Source organism: Haematobia irritans, chromosome 5, assembly GCF_050003625.1.
Source record: "Haematobia irritans isolate KBUSLIRL chromosome 5, ASM5000362v1, whole genome shotgun sequence".
Classification (NCBI taxonomy): domain Eukaryota; kingdom Metazoa; phylum Arthropoda; class Insecta; order Diptera; family Muscidae; genus Haematobia; species Haematobia irritans.
In genome coordinates, this window is record NC_134401.1 from 112,658,941 (window position 1) to 112,676,128 (window position 17,188).

Sequence of the window (17,188 nt, forward strand, 5' to 3'; positions counted from 1 at the left end):
GGAGGAGTACCCCAGCCACGCCCATATAATTATTCTTTACATCAAAACTCAACAAATGTTTGCAATCATCGTAACGCCCAATTATTAAGCAGCAACTTCCATCTATATATTGTCCAATCTTTACAAATGTACCTTTTGTTGTTAACTAACTACCCGGTCAGATTTATATATAGCTTTCACAAGCACAAATCTCTATAGCAATCCTCTAGAATTTTCTGTGAATAAATTTGCGTAATTAATAATTTAGATTTATATATAGCTTTCACAAGCACAAATCTCTATAGCAATCTTCTAGAATTTTCTGTGAATAAATTTGCGTAATTAATATTTTTTTTTTCTCGAGCACAATTCAAATTTCCAAGTTCGTTGAAAATTCGAGGGAGTGACCTAACCATTTGTTTGTGAGGCTAAGCTACAGCACAATAGCTTCAACCTAGACACTTGGTTGTGAATATTTAATATTAAATCGACTAGAGACAAATTTCTCCGAATATTCTCCTACTTTTAAAGAAGCAACTGAACAAAGTAAAACCTTTAAAAATGAGACTGCAATATGTTATGCATATGTTTTTTTTTATTAGTTTAATAATTTTAAATTAAATTTTCTAATTATATATGTATCAATAAAACCGATGTGTCTTTGTGAATGCATGTGGTTTAGTTTAACATATTGATATCTTTTCATCATAGTTTGGTTACAATGATTTCACTTTGTTTGGTGTTTATCTAGACAATTATTGGTAATTTTTTATGTTTTATAATTAATATTTCGCATTTAGTTTTGGCTATTGCTTTAGAATAGAAATTTAACCTCTGACTAAGAACACACACATATCAAGAAATTTTAAAATATTTTTTCCTAAAAATTTACATTTGTTTTCAAGATGAGAAAAATGTACAATGATGAAACGAATGAGCAATTATGGGAGATATGTTTGGAATAAAATGTTGTGAATTATATGGGTAATTGTAACAATTTGAAAATTATAATAGGAACCATTCAAGTATCTTGAACATTTATGATTACTTCCTACGAATGCATTAATAAACGAAAAAACGATCCATTGAGTATATAGAAACATCAAAACAATATGTTGGTGAGTAAGTAGTCTGTGTAAATGAACGAATGCAAGAGTATAATAGTTATGTTAGTTGGTATGTATGAGAATGGCAATTTTACAAAGTGGCCAGAATTCTTGTGAATCCCAAACATGCTGACACTAGCGTTTGCCCCACACCCCAGACCATGGCGTATATCGGCGACATTGGTAGACTGGAGGCACGATGAACAAAAGCTATAACAGCACTACTTATTATACCACTTAAGGCAGGCGACAGGAAGCCCATAACCAAAATTAATATTGAAAAGAATCGACCAAATTTATGTTTGCGCAGCGTTACAAACGCCACGAGTGCGGCGCAAGTATGGATGAATATTGATGAAAATAATGCCCACAAAAAAATGTGATACCACATTTCGCGAAAATTATCAAGTCTGGCTTGAGATCTCAAGCCCATAACATCGGCAATTGTATCCAATTCATCGTCATCGACAAACGACGGCATGACAAAGGAGGATAATCTTGTACCAACAGGGAGTCCAGTCTCTCCCCTAGAAGAGTGGAAAAATGACAACAGTTTGGCGGTTATGGATGACGACGATGACAGAGTAGATGTGAGAGAAGTAACAGCCAAGAGTTTTAATATTTGGTCTTTTAGCAGTTGTCGTATAATGATGATGCCGTGTGCTCGAAATGCTCCAAATACGAAATATTTATAGAGTCGTTGGTATCACAGGTTACAAGTCTTAGTGATCAATCTGAAAAGCTATACTAAATCGGAAAAATATTTCACGCCAGCTCTGGGAAAATATGTAGATTTGTTTCTATGATTCTCGTCTTGTAGGTTGTGGTGCCGAGTGGTATTTTTTGAAAGTGAACCATATAAATTGACCTCATTTGCACTTTTATAAGATAAAGATCTGTGAAATTAAAGAAATAAACCATTGATTCACACGTAAAAAAATTAATTCTGTTACAACCACTGACCATTAAAATATCATCAATGCACAGTACCGCCAGCTTTTCTCTAACGAAAATCATTCTTATTAACTTTGGTAGGCTGACGGTCTGAATACTATGTTGTTTATATCTATTGTATATTGCTTATTTTATATTTTCTACAAAGAACAATGTTCAATATATTTTGACTCCTTGTTGAACAGCTGATTATGAAGTTTTGTTTTTCTCATGTCTGTGTTGGCAAACGTGTTTGTACTATTTCGATTTCCGTGTACCCTAAGTTTTTATAGACAATCTCGCTACACATATTAAGGTAAGTACTATGTTCACTTTTCAAGCTGAGAGCCAGCTTGTTTTCACGGCCCCTTCTTCAATTAACTAATACAGAAATATTAAATGTTTCGCAATCAATGCCTTGGATCCATAATTTGACAAGACTTATTAACAATATAATCGTCTTCATATATATTTTTGCCCTTTTATTTTAGTGTTTTGGTTGAAAACCCGAACAGTACTCGCTTTTAAACGGTACAAGTATAAATCCAGCTGATTTCAGGTTTTGTATGTTTATATTACGTTCAAATTAAAAATCGGGCACAACGTTCATCTTACTAAAAACTGTTTTTTCGATTTGATGGCAAAATGTTATTTTGTGTAAAAACCGAACAGTACTCACCTTTAAAGGGTAAAAGTATAAAGCCAGCTGATTTCAAGTTTTGTATGGTTATATTTCGTTCAAATTATAAATCGGGCACTACGTTTACCTTATTCAATACTGTTTTTTGGATTTGAGGAGAAAAATATTCTTTTGTGTACTACCAATAGTAATACTATTACAAAAGGATAATATTCAACTTGGCAATGTGAGTGATGATGATAGTGTTGACAACATATGTTTTGCTGAATTGGTTTTATAGGGATGCCAATCTATGTATGTGTGACATTTGTTAACGGCGTTAATACATTTCTACAGGCATATATAACGCCGTTACAAAAGTATGGAAAAATGACGATGGAACGCTTTTCAATTTAGAAGGTGTTGGTTTACCAAAAATTCATTTTCGCATTGTAGCATCTTATTCTTATATTTTACGTAAAATTGTGGAGCTAATAGCAGTAATTGTGCAAACGGGGAACAAAGTACAAGAGTAAAATAATGGAAGTGAACAAGGATATTGATTATGCTTCTGATTCAGATGAAAGCGATGAGGATTTCCGTCCTGAAGGTGCCGGCGAAGAATGTGTAAGCGAAGAAGAATCTAATGAGGATGGGAGTGAAAACGAGGAGCATGAAGGAGGAGATGAATCTATCAAACAGAATGTCAGAAAAGCACGGAAGCCAACTAAAAAAGTTAGCAGAAAAGGCAAATCTAAGAAGGACGATGATTCCGACGAAGAGGATTCTAATGATAATGAACAAACAGCAAGACGTTCTACCAGACAAACGGAAGACTCCTCAATGAATGGAAAAAGTAAATGTATTGAAAAAGACACATTAGACTCTGATGAGGAGGACAAGTCGAGAACAAATGCTCTATGGGCAGATTTTCTAAAGGACGTAAAACCAACGTCAACGACTGCTAAAATGGAAAATAAATCAGACAGTAACTCAACAACGAGTAAAGACAAAGCAAGTACCTCAAATAATGGTAGTGTAGAATCTGCAAGACCATCCAAAGAAGAAGCCAAGAAGACTACAATCACCCAAGTTCTAGACTTTGCGGGTGAAGAGATTCGTGTGCAAAGAGAAGTCGATGCTTCAAGTATTAAAGAGAATAAGGCTACATTAGTTGCAGCACCGAAAATGCAACCCTTTGGTCGTATTATGCCGGGTGCCGGCATTAAACGTGCAGCACCGGGTCCATCGGGAGGTGGAGGACTGGGAAGTTTACTAAATCAAATTGGCAAGAAAAAGAAAATTTCCGTATTGGAGAAAACCCAAATGGATTGGAAGAGCTTCAAGAGTGACGAAGGCATTGAAGAAGAACTACAGACCTTTAATAAAGGCAAAGACGGGTTAGTAAATAGATTTTTATTAAATAACGATATGATTTCTTCGTGTTTTCCATTCATTGGTAGACTCTAGATGTTTATGTAGTCTCCACTGTCATGGTTTTTTTTTTTTTTTTTTTTTTTTTTTTTTTTTTTTTTTTTGAGTAGATAACAATCTGTCCGATAGAAAAAAACACAGCATATTCAAATTCCAATCAAAAACGACAATTCGTTATTGTATTATATCTGAGAATATTGCAAATGTACGGATTTCAAAGTACGGATTTCGCATTCTTTATTAATGTCTCACATTTTGTATTGCTTGGAGGTATACTGTGGCACAGGTCTAGGCATTCTGAGGAAGCTGCATGTTGTTTTTAATAGGATTATTAGATATGTTTACGGCCTCAGGATGAGGGATCATGTTTCGCCATTTGCTCAGGAATTCCTACAATGTTCCTTTGAGGACTTTGTTAAGATCAGGAATCTACTATGTTTCAATCGTATTATCGTCACCCAGTCACCACTCGATATTGCTCAATCATTTCGTTTTTCCAGGTTAACCCGAAATCAAGTAATTATATTGCCGAGAATATCATCGTTAATATATGAGCGGTCATTTATTGTAAGGATTTGTAGGTTATGGAACTCTCTTCCGGTTTGCTTAAAGGCATTTGACTTCTCGAACCCGCTTTTTAGGAGAAAACTAATGGACCACTTCAATCAATAAAGTCACATACCATATAGTACCGTATTTTCTTAATAGACTAACAAAATATTTTATGATTATTGAATAATTATTGTTACATGTATATTTTTTTTTTTGTAATATGAAATTTATGAATGAACTAAATATCATTACACTTTTTAATATAATAATCGTATATGGCCAATATTGGCTCGATTATAATGGATTAAATAAAAATAAAAAAAAAAAAAAAAAAAATGTCACTAAAGACATTCTTCCAATTTTGAACTCCAATTTTTTCCTTCAAACTACAAAATTTTCTTTGACAAGTGAAAAAAACTTAATTAAGTCTAATAAATTTTCTTGAATTTATCGAAAAATATTTACTTATTTTTGTGATATCGGCGTGATGCCAGCGTTTGTAATACTGTTTAGTTAAAATTTTCTAAAAATATTAAAACATTTTATAAAATTAATCGAAAGTTTTCTTTCCTGATGGGGTTCACTGTCTTTTCAGTGTATGATTATATATTGAACCACAGTGGTAAATTATTGAAAATATCGTCAATGCTAAGTTTTAATTAAAAATATCTCTCATATGGAAATGATTTTAATCTGATCTCCATACTTCTTACTCGTGCAAAGGGACCATTTTACTCGATCACAATATCAGTCTATAAATTCATATAGATTCCACATAAATCGACCCTTGATTTGATTTAATTTTGAAATTTTTATCATAAAGTATATGTGTATTATCCGATGTCCAATTATAATGTGATGAGTTTCTTGAGCCAACATTATCCAATAACAATTGAAGGTCGTTTGATATATGTACAAAATCGCCGATAAAGCCCCATTTAAAGCAATCTCGGTATTTGATGTATAGCATTTTCTGGGGACTAATTTCTTATGTGACGATCTTGTAATTCGCCTGTACATACCAATTTTAGTAGACAATTTGTAGCAGGGAGAAAGAGAGAGAGTTTTCTAAAGCTGGCGCAGAAATAATTTTGGAATAATCACCGGACCCCCAAAATTTTCTGCGCACGCAGACATGTTCAAAAGCCAGAAGTAGCTATATTTTACCATACTTACTTAATTATTTGAAAAAAAAAATCCTATTTGGATCCATTCAAATTTTGGCCGTACTTATTTTTTTCTGTTTATTCATAGCTAATGCTAGTAGTAGTAAATTCAAAATTAAATTCAAATTAAATTCAAAATTAAATTCAAAATTAGTATAAAAACAAGTAAGCAAAGTCTAAAGTCGGGCGGGGCCGACTATATTATACCCTTCACCATTATGTAGACCAAAATTTGTGTTACCATATCTGATTTACATCTGAAACGATTTGGAGACAATTTTTTGTACTTCTACAAAATCGCTAGAATTAAAAATAAAATTGGCTAATACCCTGGGATGAAACACAATGTTGGTAAAAAAATATGGAAAATAGAGAAATTTTGATGCAATTGTACAAAATAGCATTTATGATTTATCGGGCGATACATATGTATTCGAGATATAGGACAATTTGAGTAATATTTACAATATATGTGGTCAAGTGTGGGTTGTGATATATTATTTGGTCAAGTCGGGCGACTTGGAGCCTTATTTAAAACTCAACCGGTTTGTGTAAAGTGTGGGAATTTTTGCCATATTTGTTAAAAAGATAAACGTATATATGGAGGCTTTATCTAAATCTGAACCAAATTAGATCAAACTTGACACACTTAAATATCATATTAAATATATTCTCTGTGGAAACAGTCAATTGGAGGAAAATCCCATTGTAAATGGGTCTAAAATATGAAAAAGTCTACCATATTTCCCCTACTCTGGCGTACATATATATGGGAGCTATATCTAAATATGAACCGATTTTGACCAAATTTAACATGCATAGTTAGAATAATAATCCTGCTATCTCAACAAAAAACCTAAATGGGAGAATAATTTTGGCATCCGTGGTCATATGGGTTTAAATCGGGCGAAAGATATATATGGGAGCTATATCTAAAAATCTTAACCGATTTGAACGAAATTTGCCACGCTTAACGATACTATTAAACGTACTCCTTGTGCAAAATTTGAAGCAAATTAGGTCAAACCTCTTGCTTTTGATGCCATATTTAGCACACTGAATGACACTCTTAAACGTACTCCTTGTGCAAAATTTGAAGCAAATCAGCGCAAAACTCTGGCTTTTGAGGCCATAAAAGTTCAAATCGGACGAAAGATAAATATGGGAGCTATATCTAAATCTGAACCGATTTGGCTGATATTTTACATATCTTACGAAAGCCCCAAAATATTTGGTTGCCTGAAATTTTGAGAAAATACGGTGGTAAATACGTCAATTATGACCATATGGCAACTATATCTAAATCTGAACCGATTTTCAATAGCGATTGTCTGTGAGCCAATGTAAAACTCTGTGCCAAATTTGAGGACAATCGGACTTAAACTGCGAGCTGTACTTTGCACACAAAATTACATATACAGACATACGGACGGACAGACAGACAGACAGACAGACGGACATTGCTAAATCGACTCAGAATTTAATTCTAAGACGATCGGAATACTAAAGATCGGTCTAACACTTTTCCTTCTTGGCGTTACATACAAATGCACAAACTTATTACACCCTGTACCACAGTAGTGGTGAAGGGTATAAATATAAAGAAAGCGTTGGAAACTGAGACCATCAGCTACTCATTTGTACAATAAAAGGTAGCTGTTTTGGATTTCGATATGAAGTTGTAGATTGCGTTAATGTTTTCAATGCTGGAATTTTAAAGCATCTCTATACCCTATAATTGTCTTCATTTTGGTAATATTTATTCTATTTTTCTTTTGTTCTTACAGTTATTTGGAACGTCAAGACTTCTTACAACGCACCGATTTGAGGCAATTTGAGATTGAAAAGAACTTGCGCCAATCGACAAGGCGCCCCCTTTGAATTCCAAATAAATGCAACAGAGTACATTAACACTCAATTCAACTGATCAGGTATAAGTAACTACTAAAGTATAGTCCATAACATACTTAAATATAATATGCACATCCATAATATCCAATTCAATAATTGAAAATATAACTAAAATTAAAAAAAAAAAAAAATTATACTATTCATTGGCCGTTTATGATTGTAAAATGTATATTTAAAAAAAATTATTATTATTATAATTATAAATGTTTATTTTGTATTTTATTTTTTCTACAAATCAAATATTCCATAATTTTAGTTATGCCATAAACCATTCAAATATGTATTTCACAGCAATGTGTTCATCATTTCTTTTTTTCAGAATATGAAAATAGAATCATAAATAAATTTATAATTTTATGAAATTATAATAATTATAAAGAAAATAAATGATTGTTTTATTTATTGTAAGTGTACTACTAGAATGAGGATTTTTCCTTTACGGAGTTTATTATTATAATTGTGACATGGTTAGGTTAGGTGATTTTATATTAGTTGGGGTAATAGTTTTTGGTGTTTTGATGCTGATGTATATTTTGGGTATATAATGAACAGTATGGCTAAGAACTTCGTTGCGCATAGTCTCAAATTTGGCGTAGCGAAGTTAACTTTAAGCCAATTTCTCATATTCGAAACGAATAATTTCATTCATCTAGGAAGTTTAATTAGTTGAATTTACGAAGAAAAATAGTCGGATATCTGAGTTTGAGCCCCCCATGAGTTCTTTGTAAATATGGAGTCTGTGTGATTTTTGCACTCAGAGAAATAATTATCTAATATTAAAGATTATTTAAAATTTTAGGACACAACACTGTTATATAAGTGTTAAGGACATTCTTTTTCTTTAAAATATAGAATTTTAATAAAAAACAAGTATATACGGCCGTATGTTCGGTTAGGCCGAATCTTATGTACCCTCCACCATGGATTGCGTAGAAACTTCTACGAAAGACTGTCATTCACATTCGAATTACTTGGGTTGTGGTATCTTAAAACTTCTTAACATCGTTTTCTAAATTGTGAGTTAGTCCATGGTCCATGTGGTATATATTAGACAAAAAAGTTATGTATAGGTAAGTCTACAAATAATTACGAATCGACATGGACTTTTGCACAGTACGTAGAGAGCCAGAATTGAAATATGGGAGTCGCTTATATGGGGGCTATATGGAATTATGAACTTGATATTGACCAATTTTTGTGTGATTGGGGATCGATTTATCAGAGGGCTATAATAACTATAGACCGATATGGACCTAGTTAGGCATAGTTGTTAACGGCCATATACTAGCACAATATACCAAATTTCAACTGAATCAGATGAATTTTGGTCTTCCAAGGGGCTCCGGAGGTCAAATCGGGGGATCGGTTTATATAGGGGCTATTTGTAATTATGGACCGATGTGGACCAATTTTTGCATGCTTGTTAGAGACCATATACTAACACCATGTACCAAATTTCAGCCGGATCGGATGAAATTTGCTTCTCTTAGAGGCTCCGCAAGCCAAATCGGGGGATCGGTTTATATGGGGGCTATATATAATTATAGACCGATGTGGACCAATTTTTGCATTCTTGTTAGAGACCATATACTAACACCATGTACCAAATTTCAGGCGGATCGGATGAAATTTGCTTCTCTTAGAGGCTCCGAAAGCCAAATCGGGGTTTATATGGGGTCTATATATAATTATGAAAATAGAATCATACCGATATGGACCAATTTTTGCATGGTTGTTAGAGACCATATACTAATACTATGTACCAATTTCAGCTGGATCGGATGAAATTTGCTTCTCTTATAGGCTCCGCAAGCCAAATCTGGGGGTCCGTTTATATGGGGGCTATACGTAAAAGTGTTCCTATATGGCCCATTTTCAATACCATCCGACCTACATCAACAACAACTACTTGTGCCAAGTTTCAAGTCGATAGCTTGTTTCGTTCCGAAGTTAGCGTGATTTCAAAGACGGACGGACGATATTTCAGTTAATTTAAGGACGATTTCTTTAAATCAAAAATGTTTTACTTTACTTTAGGGAAAATAGGGACGCAATTTTCCAAAAAATATGTTCTAAATTTATTAAAAAAAAAACCAAAACAACAAAATTAGAAACTTTCTTTTAATTAATTTTTTAATACTGTGTAAATGGTTTGTTATAAAATTTGGGTTGCATAATCTTAAATACCACGTAAATATTATTTTTCTGTGTAAAATACTTCTAAGTAAACAAAATGCTTTTTTAATTTCAAAAAAACTTTAAACCAAAAATGCAAAATCCTCAAAATAAGAATTTGCCAATTTTTGAAGCTTTTTTATACCCTCCACCATAGGATGGGGGTATATTAACTTTGTCATTCCGTTTGTAACACATCGAAATATTGCTCTAAGACCCCATAAAGTATATATATTCTGGGTCGTGGTGAAATTCTGAGTCGATCTGAGCATGTCCGTCCGTCTGTTGAAATCACGCTAACTTCCGAACGAAACAAGCTATCGACTTGAAACTTGGCACAAGTCGTTGTTATTGATGTAAGTCGGATGGTATTGCAAATGGGCCATATCGGTCCGCTTTTACGTATAGTACCCATATAAACGGACCCCCAAATTTGGCTTGCGAATCCTCCAAGAGAAGCAAATTTCATCCGATCCGGCTGAAATTTGGTACATGGTGTTAGTATATGGTCTCTAACAACCATTCAAAAATTGGTCCACATCGGTCCATAATTATATATAGCCCACATATAAACCGATCCCCCGATTTGGCTTGCGGAGCCTATAAGAGAAGCAAATTTCATCCGATCAGGCTGAAATTTGCTACATGGTGTCAGCATAGGATTTCTAACAACCATGAAAAAATGGGTCCACATCGATTCATAATTATATATAGCCCCCATATAAACCGATCCCCAGATTTGGCTTGCGGAGCCTCTAAGAGAAGCAAATTTCGTCCGATCTGGCTGAAATTTGGTATATGGTATTAGTATATGGTCTCTAATGACCATGCAGAAATTGGTCCACATCGGTCCATAATTATATATAGCCTCTATATAAACCGATCACCAGATTTGACCTCCGGAGCCTCTTGGAAGAAGAAAATTCATCTGATTCAGTTGATATTTGGTACGTGGTGTTAATATATGGCCTCAAACACCCATGCAAAAATTGGTCGAAATCGGTCCATAATTATATATAGCCCCCATATAAACCGATCCCCAGATTTGACCTCCGGAGCCCCTTGGAAGAGCAAAATTCATCCGATTCGGTTGAAATTTGGTACGTGATGTTAGTATATGGTATCCAACAACCATGCAGGAATTGGTTCATATCAGTCCATAATTATATATAGCCCCCATATAAATCGATCCCCAGATTTTACCTCCGGTGCCTTTTGGAGAAGCAAAATTCATCCGATCTGGTTAAAAAAAGTGGTCCATATCAGTCCATAATCATACAAACCGATCCCGAGATTTGGTTTTGAAGCCTCTTGGAGCAGCAAATTTCATCCGAGTCAGTTAAAATTTGGTACATTTTGCTAGTATATGGCCGTTAACAACCATAACTAACTAGGTCCATATCGGTCTATAGTTATATATAGCCCTCAGATAAATCGATCCCCAATCACACAAAAATTGGTCCATATCAAGTTCATAATTGTATATAGCCCCCATATTTCAATTCTGGCTCTCTACGTGCCGTGCAAAAGTCCATATCGATTCGTAATTATTTGTAGGCTTACCTATACATACCAGGGATTGAAAATACAATTTTTAAGAAAGTACAAAAAAGGTATTTTTTTGAGCAACAAAGTACTTTTCACTAAATTTGAACAAAAATTCCATTGGAAGATTATTGTCAAGAGCTCCTTTAGACTGAATTTGAAAGACAATAAAATTTTGTTTGTCAACTCCTCAATTGTAAATATTTTTTAGTTTTATATCCGCTTACAAAGACTGCCGTAGTATTGTAATCACGGTTGCCACAGTTGTACTTCATGGTACACCGAAAGAATTCTCTTCGTTAATTTTACGAAGAATTCTTCATTAACTATTCTTCCTGAATTCTTCATTAAAATAACGAAATTTTCATTCATTTTCGTAAATTTTACGAAGAACATTTTACGAATATACGAAACTTCTACGAAACATTCTACATTAACTTTTCTTCGTAAAAAGTTCGTACTTTTAACGAAACTTTCTTCACATTTCATGAATTTTGTGAAGAAGTTTTTACGAAACATTCTGCGTTAAAATTTCTTCATAAAAAGTACGAAACATTTTCTTTGAAATAACGAAGAATTTTCATTGAAGTTGTAAAATTTCCGTTCGCGGCATTAAATTGTCTTTTATAGTGTGCTTGAGTGTATTCCATTATTCTATTTTTTATGCAAGTCTTCTCATTTGGGTGATAGCGTGCTATGAATAAAAGTGAAGCAATAAAACTAAAAATTATTCAAAAACTTAAGATGTAAAGTAGTGATGTCATTTTTCACACTTGCAACTACAACCAAATGCACTTTCGACTATAAATTTTTTTTCTAAAAGTTCGAACATTTTTCAGAAAAAGTACGAAAGTTTTCCATAAAAAGTACAAACATTTTTCATAAAAACTACGAAAATTTTTCATAAAAAGTACGAAACATTTTCATAAAAAGAACGAAATTGTTTCATAAAAAGTACGAAGATTTTTCATAAAAAGTACGAATTTTTTTCTTACAAACTACTAAATTTTTGGAAGAATTTTTCTTCGTAAATAGTACGAAATATTTCGTACTTTTAATGAAAAGTTTCTTTGGTTGTAAAACAATGACAAATTTTAACGAAATTGTTCGTTCTTTTTACGAAGAAAATTCTTTCGGTGTACATCATAAATTTTCTGTAGATAAATTAAGGTAAATTTTTGACAATATTTTCTAATGAAATAAAATTTTAACAAAATTGTTTATAGAAATAAAATTTTGATAAAATTTTCTATAAAAATAAAATTTTGACTAAATTTTCCAAAAGAAAACAATTTTGACAAAATTTTCTGTAGAAGTAAAATTTTTACAAAATTTTCTGAGTTATTATGCAAAATAATATTTTTTGGTAGTTTTTGGTAAGAAATGATGGTAGATTATTTTTTTTCAACTTTCGACCGTAACTGACTGAATGGTTCGCATTATTTTAGTATGCGATCGATAACTTCTCATCTAGAAAGTGTTCGTGTGGAAGCTTAGTATAGAAACACATGCTTTTTCGACATTCTTGAAATTCAATAAAATCGTGTTTTTGACTATGGCTTTTAAAAATCAAGATTTTCTTCCCGCATGAACTTGTCTGTTTTGTCAAATTTGTAAAAGAGCAAATAAGCAAAATACTTTCTAAAAATATTAAAATATTTTGTCAAAACTATTGTACCATAAATTCGATATCGGGTCACAAAATGTCTATACAAAAGGTACTAAATCATTCGCGGGGGTACTACGTTACTGATCAGGGAAAAAGTATTGAAAAAAGTACTATAGTACTGCATTTTCCATCCCTGATACATACCTTTTTTGTCTAATATATACCACGTATGGACTAACTCACAATTTAGAAAACCATGTTAAGAAGTATTAAGATACCACAACCAAAGTAATTCGATTGTGGATGACAGTCTTTCGTAGAAGTTTCTACGCAATCCATGGTGGAGGGTACATAAGATTCGGCCTGGCCGAACTTACGTTTCCAAAATCTTTGGAAACGGGCATGTTTTTTTTTCTCAGTGTAGAAGAAGTTGTAATCAATGAATGATCAAAATATAACATAATATGTATGGGCCATTCAAAAAGTGTTATCCATGGAAATCACAACAGCGAAGTCGACTGCAGCAGACCGGAGTAGATTTAAAAGTGTGTGGCCAAAAACAAAGCAAAACTTTAACACATGTTGCCACTCATAGCGACATTCGATTCAGTTGTACATCATCTTAGCTCGGAGAAACTACCAAAGAGCGGTAGAAATATATAAATTTAAGAAATTTATTTAAAGAAGTTGTTAAACAATATATGCAATAAAAAAAATTAATTAATGCAGTTTTGAATAAACGAAATAAAAAAAAGCAAAAAAGATATTAACATTGCTCCGATTTAAATAAAAATATTGTAATAAAATTAAAAAAAATAAAAATGAATTATATTTTCAATTTCATATATATGTTTGGCTATTTAGTTTTTATTCATAGTTGGTGAAAGTTTTGATAACTTAGTTTAAAGAAAAATAAAACCCTCTCTAAACGATCGACAAATAAAAGTAATAACCACAAAAAAAAGAGCTCATAATCGACCGCAGAAAAAGCCACAACAATAAATTTTCTTTTTCCTCGTTGTTTTCCCAATACTGCACTGACTGTAAGCTAGATGGAATTTTCGGCCAAAACAAATATTAAATGAAATTGTTTTTGTTTCTACATTGTACATACTTACATACACATATTGAGCTATATACTAAATAGTATGGCTAAAGTGTAACTAAAAGAAAAGCATATAAGAAATATAAAAAAATACCAAAAAACACTTTTTATTTTAGAAAATACGAAAATAACCAAACCAGAAAGTAACTACACCCGACTACTGGCTTTACACAGTTTAATAAAAAACAAAATATCTGCGCCTGGCTGACTGGTGATACTTGTGCTGGTGGTGTTGTACTCGTCCCGTTGTTATTTTTGCTTTTTGTTTATTAATGGTGGTGGTGGTGCTGCTGCTGTTTGGAACTGCAACCACATAAGCGTACAACACCAAAAAAGACGTTTTTTTTTTTTTTAAATGCTATTTGGCCAAATTCATACATTCATACGTTACATTCGATACAAACGCGCCAGTTAATAACAAGACGACGAAGACGAGTGAGAGTAGGGACGGTCTCGGTGGTACCAATGCATTTAATCGCCCCAATCGTCATCTAAGTCATCGTTGAATTTTTTGTTGTTTTTCGTCACAAGTGTTCACAGCAAGCAAGTATTGCGTATAGTTTGTTGGCGTTGGTGGTGCAATTGTATTCAAAAGACCCCCGAATAATTGTTACTTAGCACTAACAAACAAAGTGCCTTCATTAAGGTTTGTGAAAAAAAAATTAAAAATTCATCAAAGTATACAACGTTTTAATAAAAACAACAACAACAGCAGCATAAGCTATAAGGCGACAATATTTTTGGTACCATCAACTACTTTAAACCACTGCCGATTTATAATATAACTCATAAGGTAAGCATTTGTTTTTTTTTTTAAATTTCTTACAATTTCATAATGAATTCATGTACGTAAATGTTTGCATTTTTTTCGATTATTACCAATTGAGTTCTCCAAGTTTATTGCTTAAGTCTTTAGTTTGGTACGATTTTTTAAAGAAATAAAAAAATAGTAATTAAAGAATTAATTAAAACTTAACAACAACAGTTAAAAATATATCTTGTATTTGCTCAAAACTCAAAAAGACGTAACATGGGTTGCCTATCGCATTTAGGAGCTTTGAAGGCTATTGCACTGAAAAAAATATTGTCGTGGGGTCAAAGATTTCATGTCTTTAAAATACGAATGCGAATTTTGTTTAGCATAGAAGACGCATTTCTCCGCTATAATGTTTTTTCCTTGTCCAAAAGTAGATAAACTTTTCAATGAAGTCGTATTGTCCTTATAATTAAGTGATTTCACTTAAAAATGGGTATCATGACATGAAAGAAAAAATGTTTGGGCTAAGGTCAACTTCACTTTAATAATTCAGAAAACTTCTTTAAATTTAATGAAATTGTCTTTAAATTTTTGCATCTTGACTACAAAGCAAAAATCGTTCAAATATAGAACATGTTTTTCAACACTTTATTTTAAAGACCTTTTTTACTTGAAACACAGCATAATTTCATAATTTGGAAAAAAAAAGTTGTCGTTAACTTGTTTTTAAAGGACTTTGAAGTCAGGAATATACAAAATTTTTAAAATAAATCAATATTATTTCATGGTAAATTACCTCACAAGATCTTCTTGTCAATTGAAAATTAAATCTATGAATAAACAAGTAAGGAAAGTCTAAAGTCGGACGGGGCCGACTATATTATACCCTGCACCACTTTGTAGATCTAAATTTTCGATACCATATCACATCCGTCAAATGTGTTGGTAGAGTAATTTTTACAACTTTTCGACTAAGCAGTGGCGATTTTAAAAGGAAAATGTTGGTATTTTGACCATTTTTGTCGAAATCGGAAAAACATATATATATCTAAATCTGAACCGATTTCAACCAAATTTGGCACGCATAGCAACAATGCTAATTCTACTCCCTGTGCAAAATTTCAACTAAATCGGAGTTAAAAATTGGCCTCTGTTGTCATATGAGTGTAAATTGGGCGAAAGCTATATTTGGGAGCTATATCTAAATCTGAACCGATTTCAACCAAATTTGGCACGCATAGCCACAATGCTAATTCTACTCCCTGTGCAAAATTTCAACTAAATCGGAGCAAAAAAATGGCATCTGTGGTCATATGAATGTAAATCGGGCGAAAGCTATATATGGGAGCTATATCTAAATCTGAACCGATTTCAACCAAATTTGGCACGCATAGCCACAATGCTAATTCTACTCACTGTGCAAAATTTCAATTAAATCGGAGCAAAAAATTGGCCTCTGTGGTCATATGAGTGTAAATCGGGCGAAAGCTATATATGGGAGCTATATCTAAATCTGAACCGATTTCAACCAAATTTGGCACGCATAGCTACAATGCTAATTCTACTCCCTGTGCAAAATTTCAATTAAATCGGAGCAAAAAATTGGCCTCTGTGGTCATATGAGTGTAAATCGGGCGAAAGCTATATATGGGAGCTATATCTAAATCTGAACCGATTTCAACCAAATTTGGCACGCATAGCAACAATGCTAATTCTACTCACTGTGCAAAATTTCAACTAAATCGGAGTTAAAAATTGGCCTCTGTTGTCATATGAGTGTAAATTGGGCGAAAGCTATATTTGGGAGCTATATCTAAATCTGAACCGATTTCAACCAAATTTGGCACGCATATCTACAATGCTAATTCTACTCCCTGTGCAAAATTTCAATTAAATCGGAGCAAAAAATTGGCCTCTGTGGTCATATGTGTGTAAATCGGCCGAAAGCTATATATGGGAGCTATATATAAATCTGAACCGATTTCAACCAAATTTGGCACGCATAGCTACAATGCTAATTCTACTCCCTGTGCAAAATTTCAATTAAATCGGAGTAAAAGATTGGTCACTGTGGTCATATGAGTGTAAATCGGGCGAACGGTATATATGGGAGCTATACCTAACTCTGAACCGATAAAATTTGGCACACTTGACTACACTACTAATTGTACTCCTAGAGCAAAATTTCAACCAAATTGGGGTAAAACTCTGGCTTCTGGGACCGTATTCGTCCATATCGGGCGAAATCTATATATGGGAGCTATATCTAAATCTGAACCGATTTCAATAAAATTTGG

The 17,188-nt window shown here is 33.0% G+C and overlaps 3 protein-coding genes across 4 annotated transcripts in view; 2 read left to right on the forward strand and 1 right to left on the reverse strand.

The window, feature by feature from the left end:
* Positions 1-554: 554 nt before the first annotated feature.
* Positions 555-2,235, reverse strand: LOC142238703 (transmembrane protein 170B). The gene is made up of 2 exons (XM_075310412.1): positions 2,049-2,235; positions 555-1,981 (listed from the first exon to the last, which is right to left on the reverse strand). The coding sequence occupies exon 2, from the start codon at positions 1,564-1,566 to the stop codon at positions 1,177-1,179; it is 390 nt and encodes a 129-aa protein (XP_075166527.1). The 5' UTR covers positions 1,567-1,981; positions 2,049-2,235; the 3' UTR covers positions 555-1,176.
* Positions 2,236-3,035: 800 nt separating this feature from the next.
* Yeti (yeti) lies at positions 3,036-8,087 on the forward strand. Of its 2 annotated transcripts, none has more exons than XM_075311917.1 (2): positions 3,036-4,037; positions 4,572-4,982. In XM_075311917.1, the coding sequence occupies exons 1-2, from the start codon at positions 3,178-3,180 to the stop codon at positions 4,741-4,743; spliced, it is 1,032 nt and encodes a 343-aa protein (XP_075168032.1). In that variant the 5' UTR covers positions 3,036-3,177; the 3' UTR covers positions 4,744-4,982. The 2 variants fall into 2 exon arrangements, with proteins under 2 accessions (XP_075168032.1, XP_075168033.1); XM_075311918.1 differs by lacking the exon at positions 4,572-4,982 and adding an exon at positions 7,577-8,087 and having other exon boundaries at positions 3,039-4,037.
* A 5,569-nt stretch (positions 8,088-13,656) lies between these two features.
* The window catches only part of Ugt50B3 (UDP-glycosyltransferase family 50 member B3), a 94,632-nt gene continuing 91,100 nt past the window's right edge, over positions 13,657-17,188 (forward strand). The window contains exon 1 of the mRNA XM_075312336.1: positions 13,657-14,927. The gene's annotated coding sequence lies outside the window, so the exon portion shown is untranslated. The remainder of the gene's footprint in view (positions 14,928-17,188) is intronic.

Bases quoted from the DNA above. Each gene is read 5' to 3' on its own strand.
- LOC142238703 (XM_075310412.1), bottom strand. From the start codon at position 1,566: ATGCCGTCGTTTGTCGATGACGATGAATTGGATACAATTGCCGATGTT.
- Yeti (XM_075311917.1), top strand. From the start codon at position 3,178: ATGGAAGTGAACAAGGATATTGATTATGCTTCTGATTCAGATGAAAGC. The intron at 4,038-4,571 runs GTTAGTAAATAG...TCGTTTTTCCAG, and splicing joins TTTAATAAAGGCAAAGACGG to GTTAACCCGAAATCAAGTAA.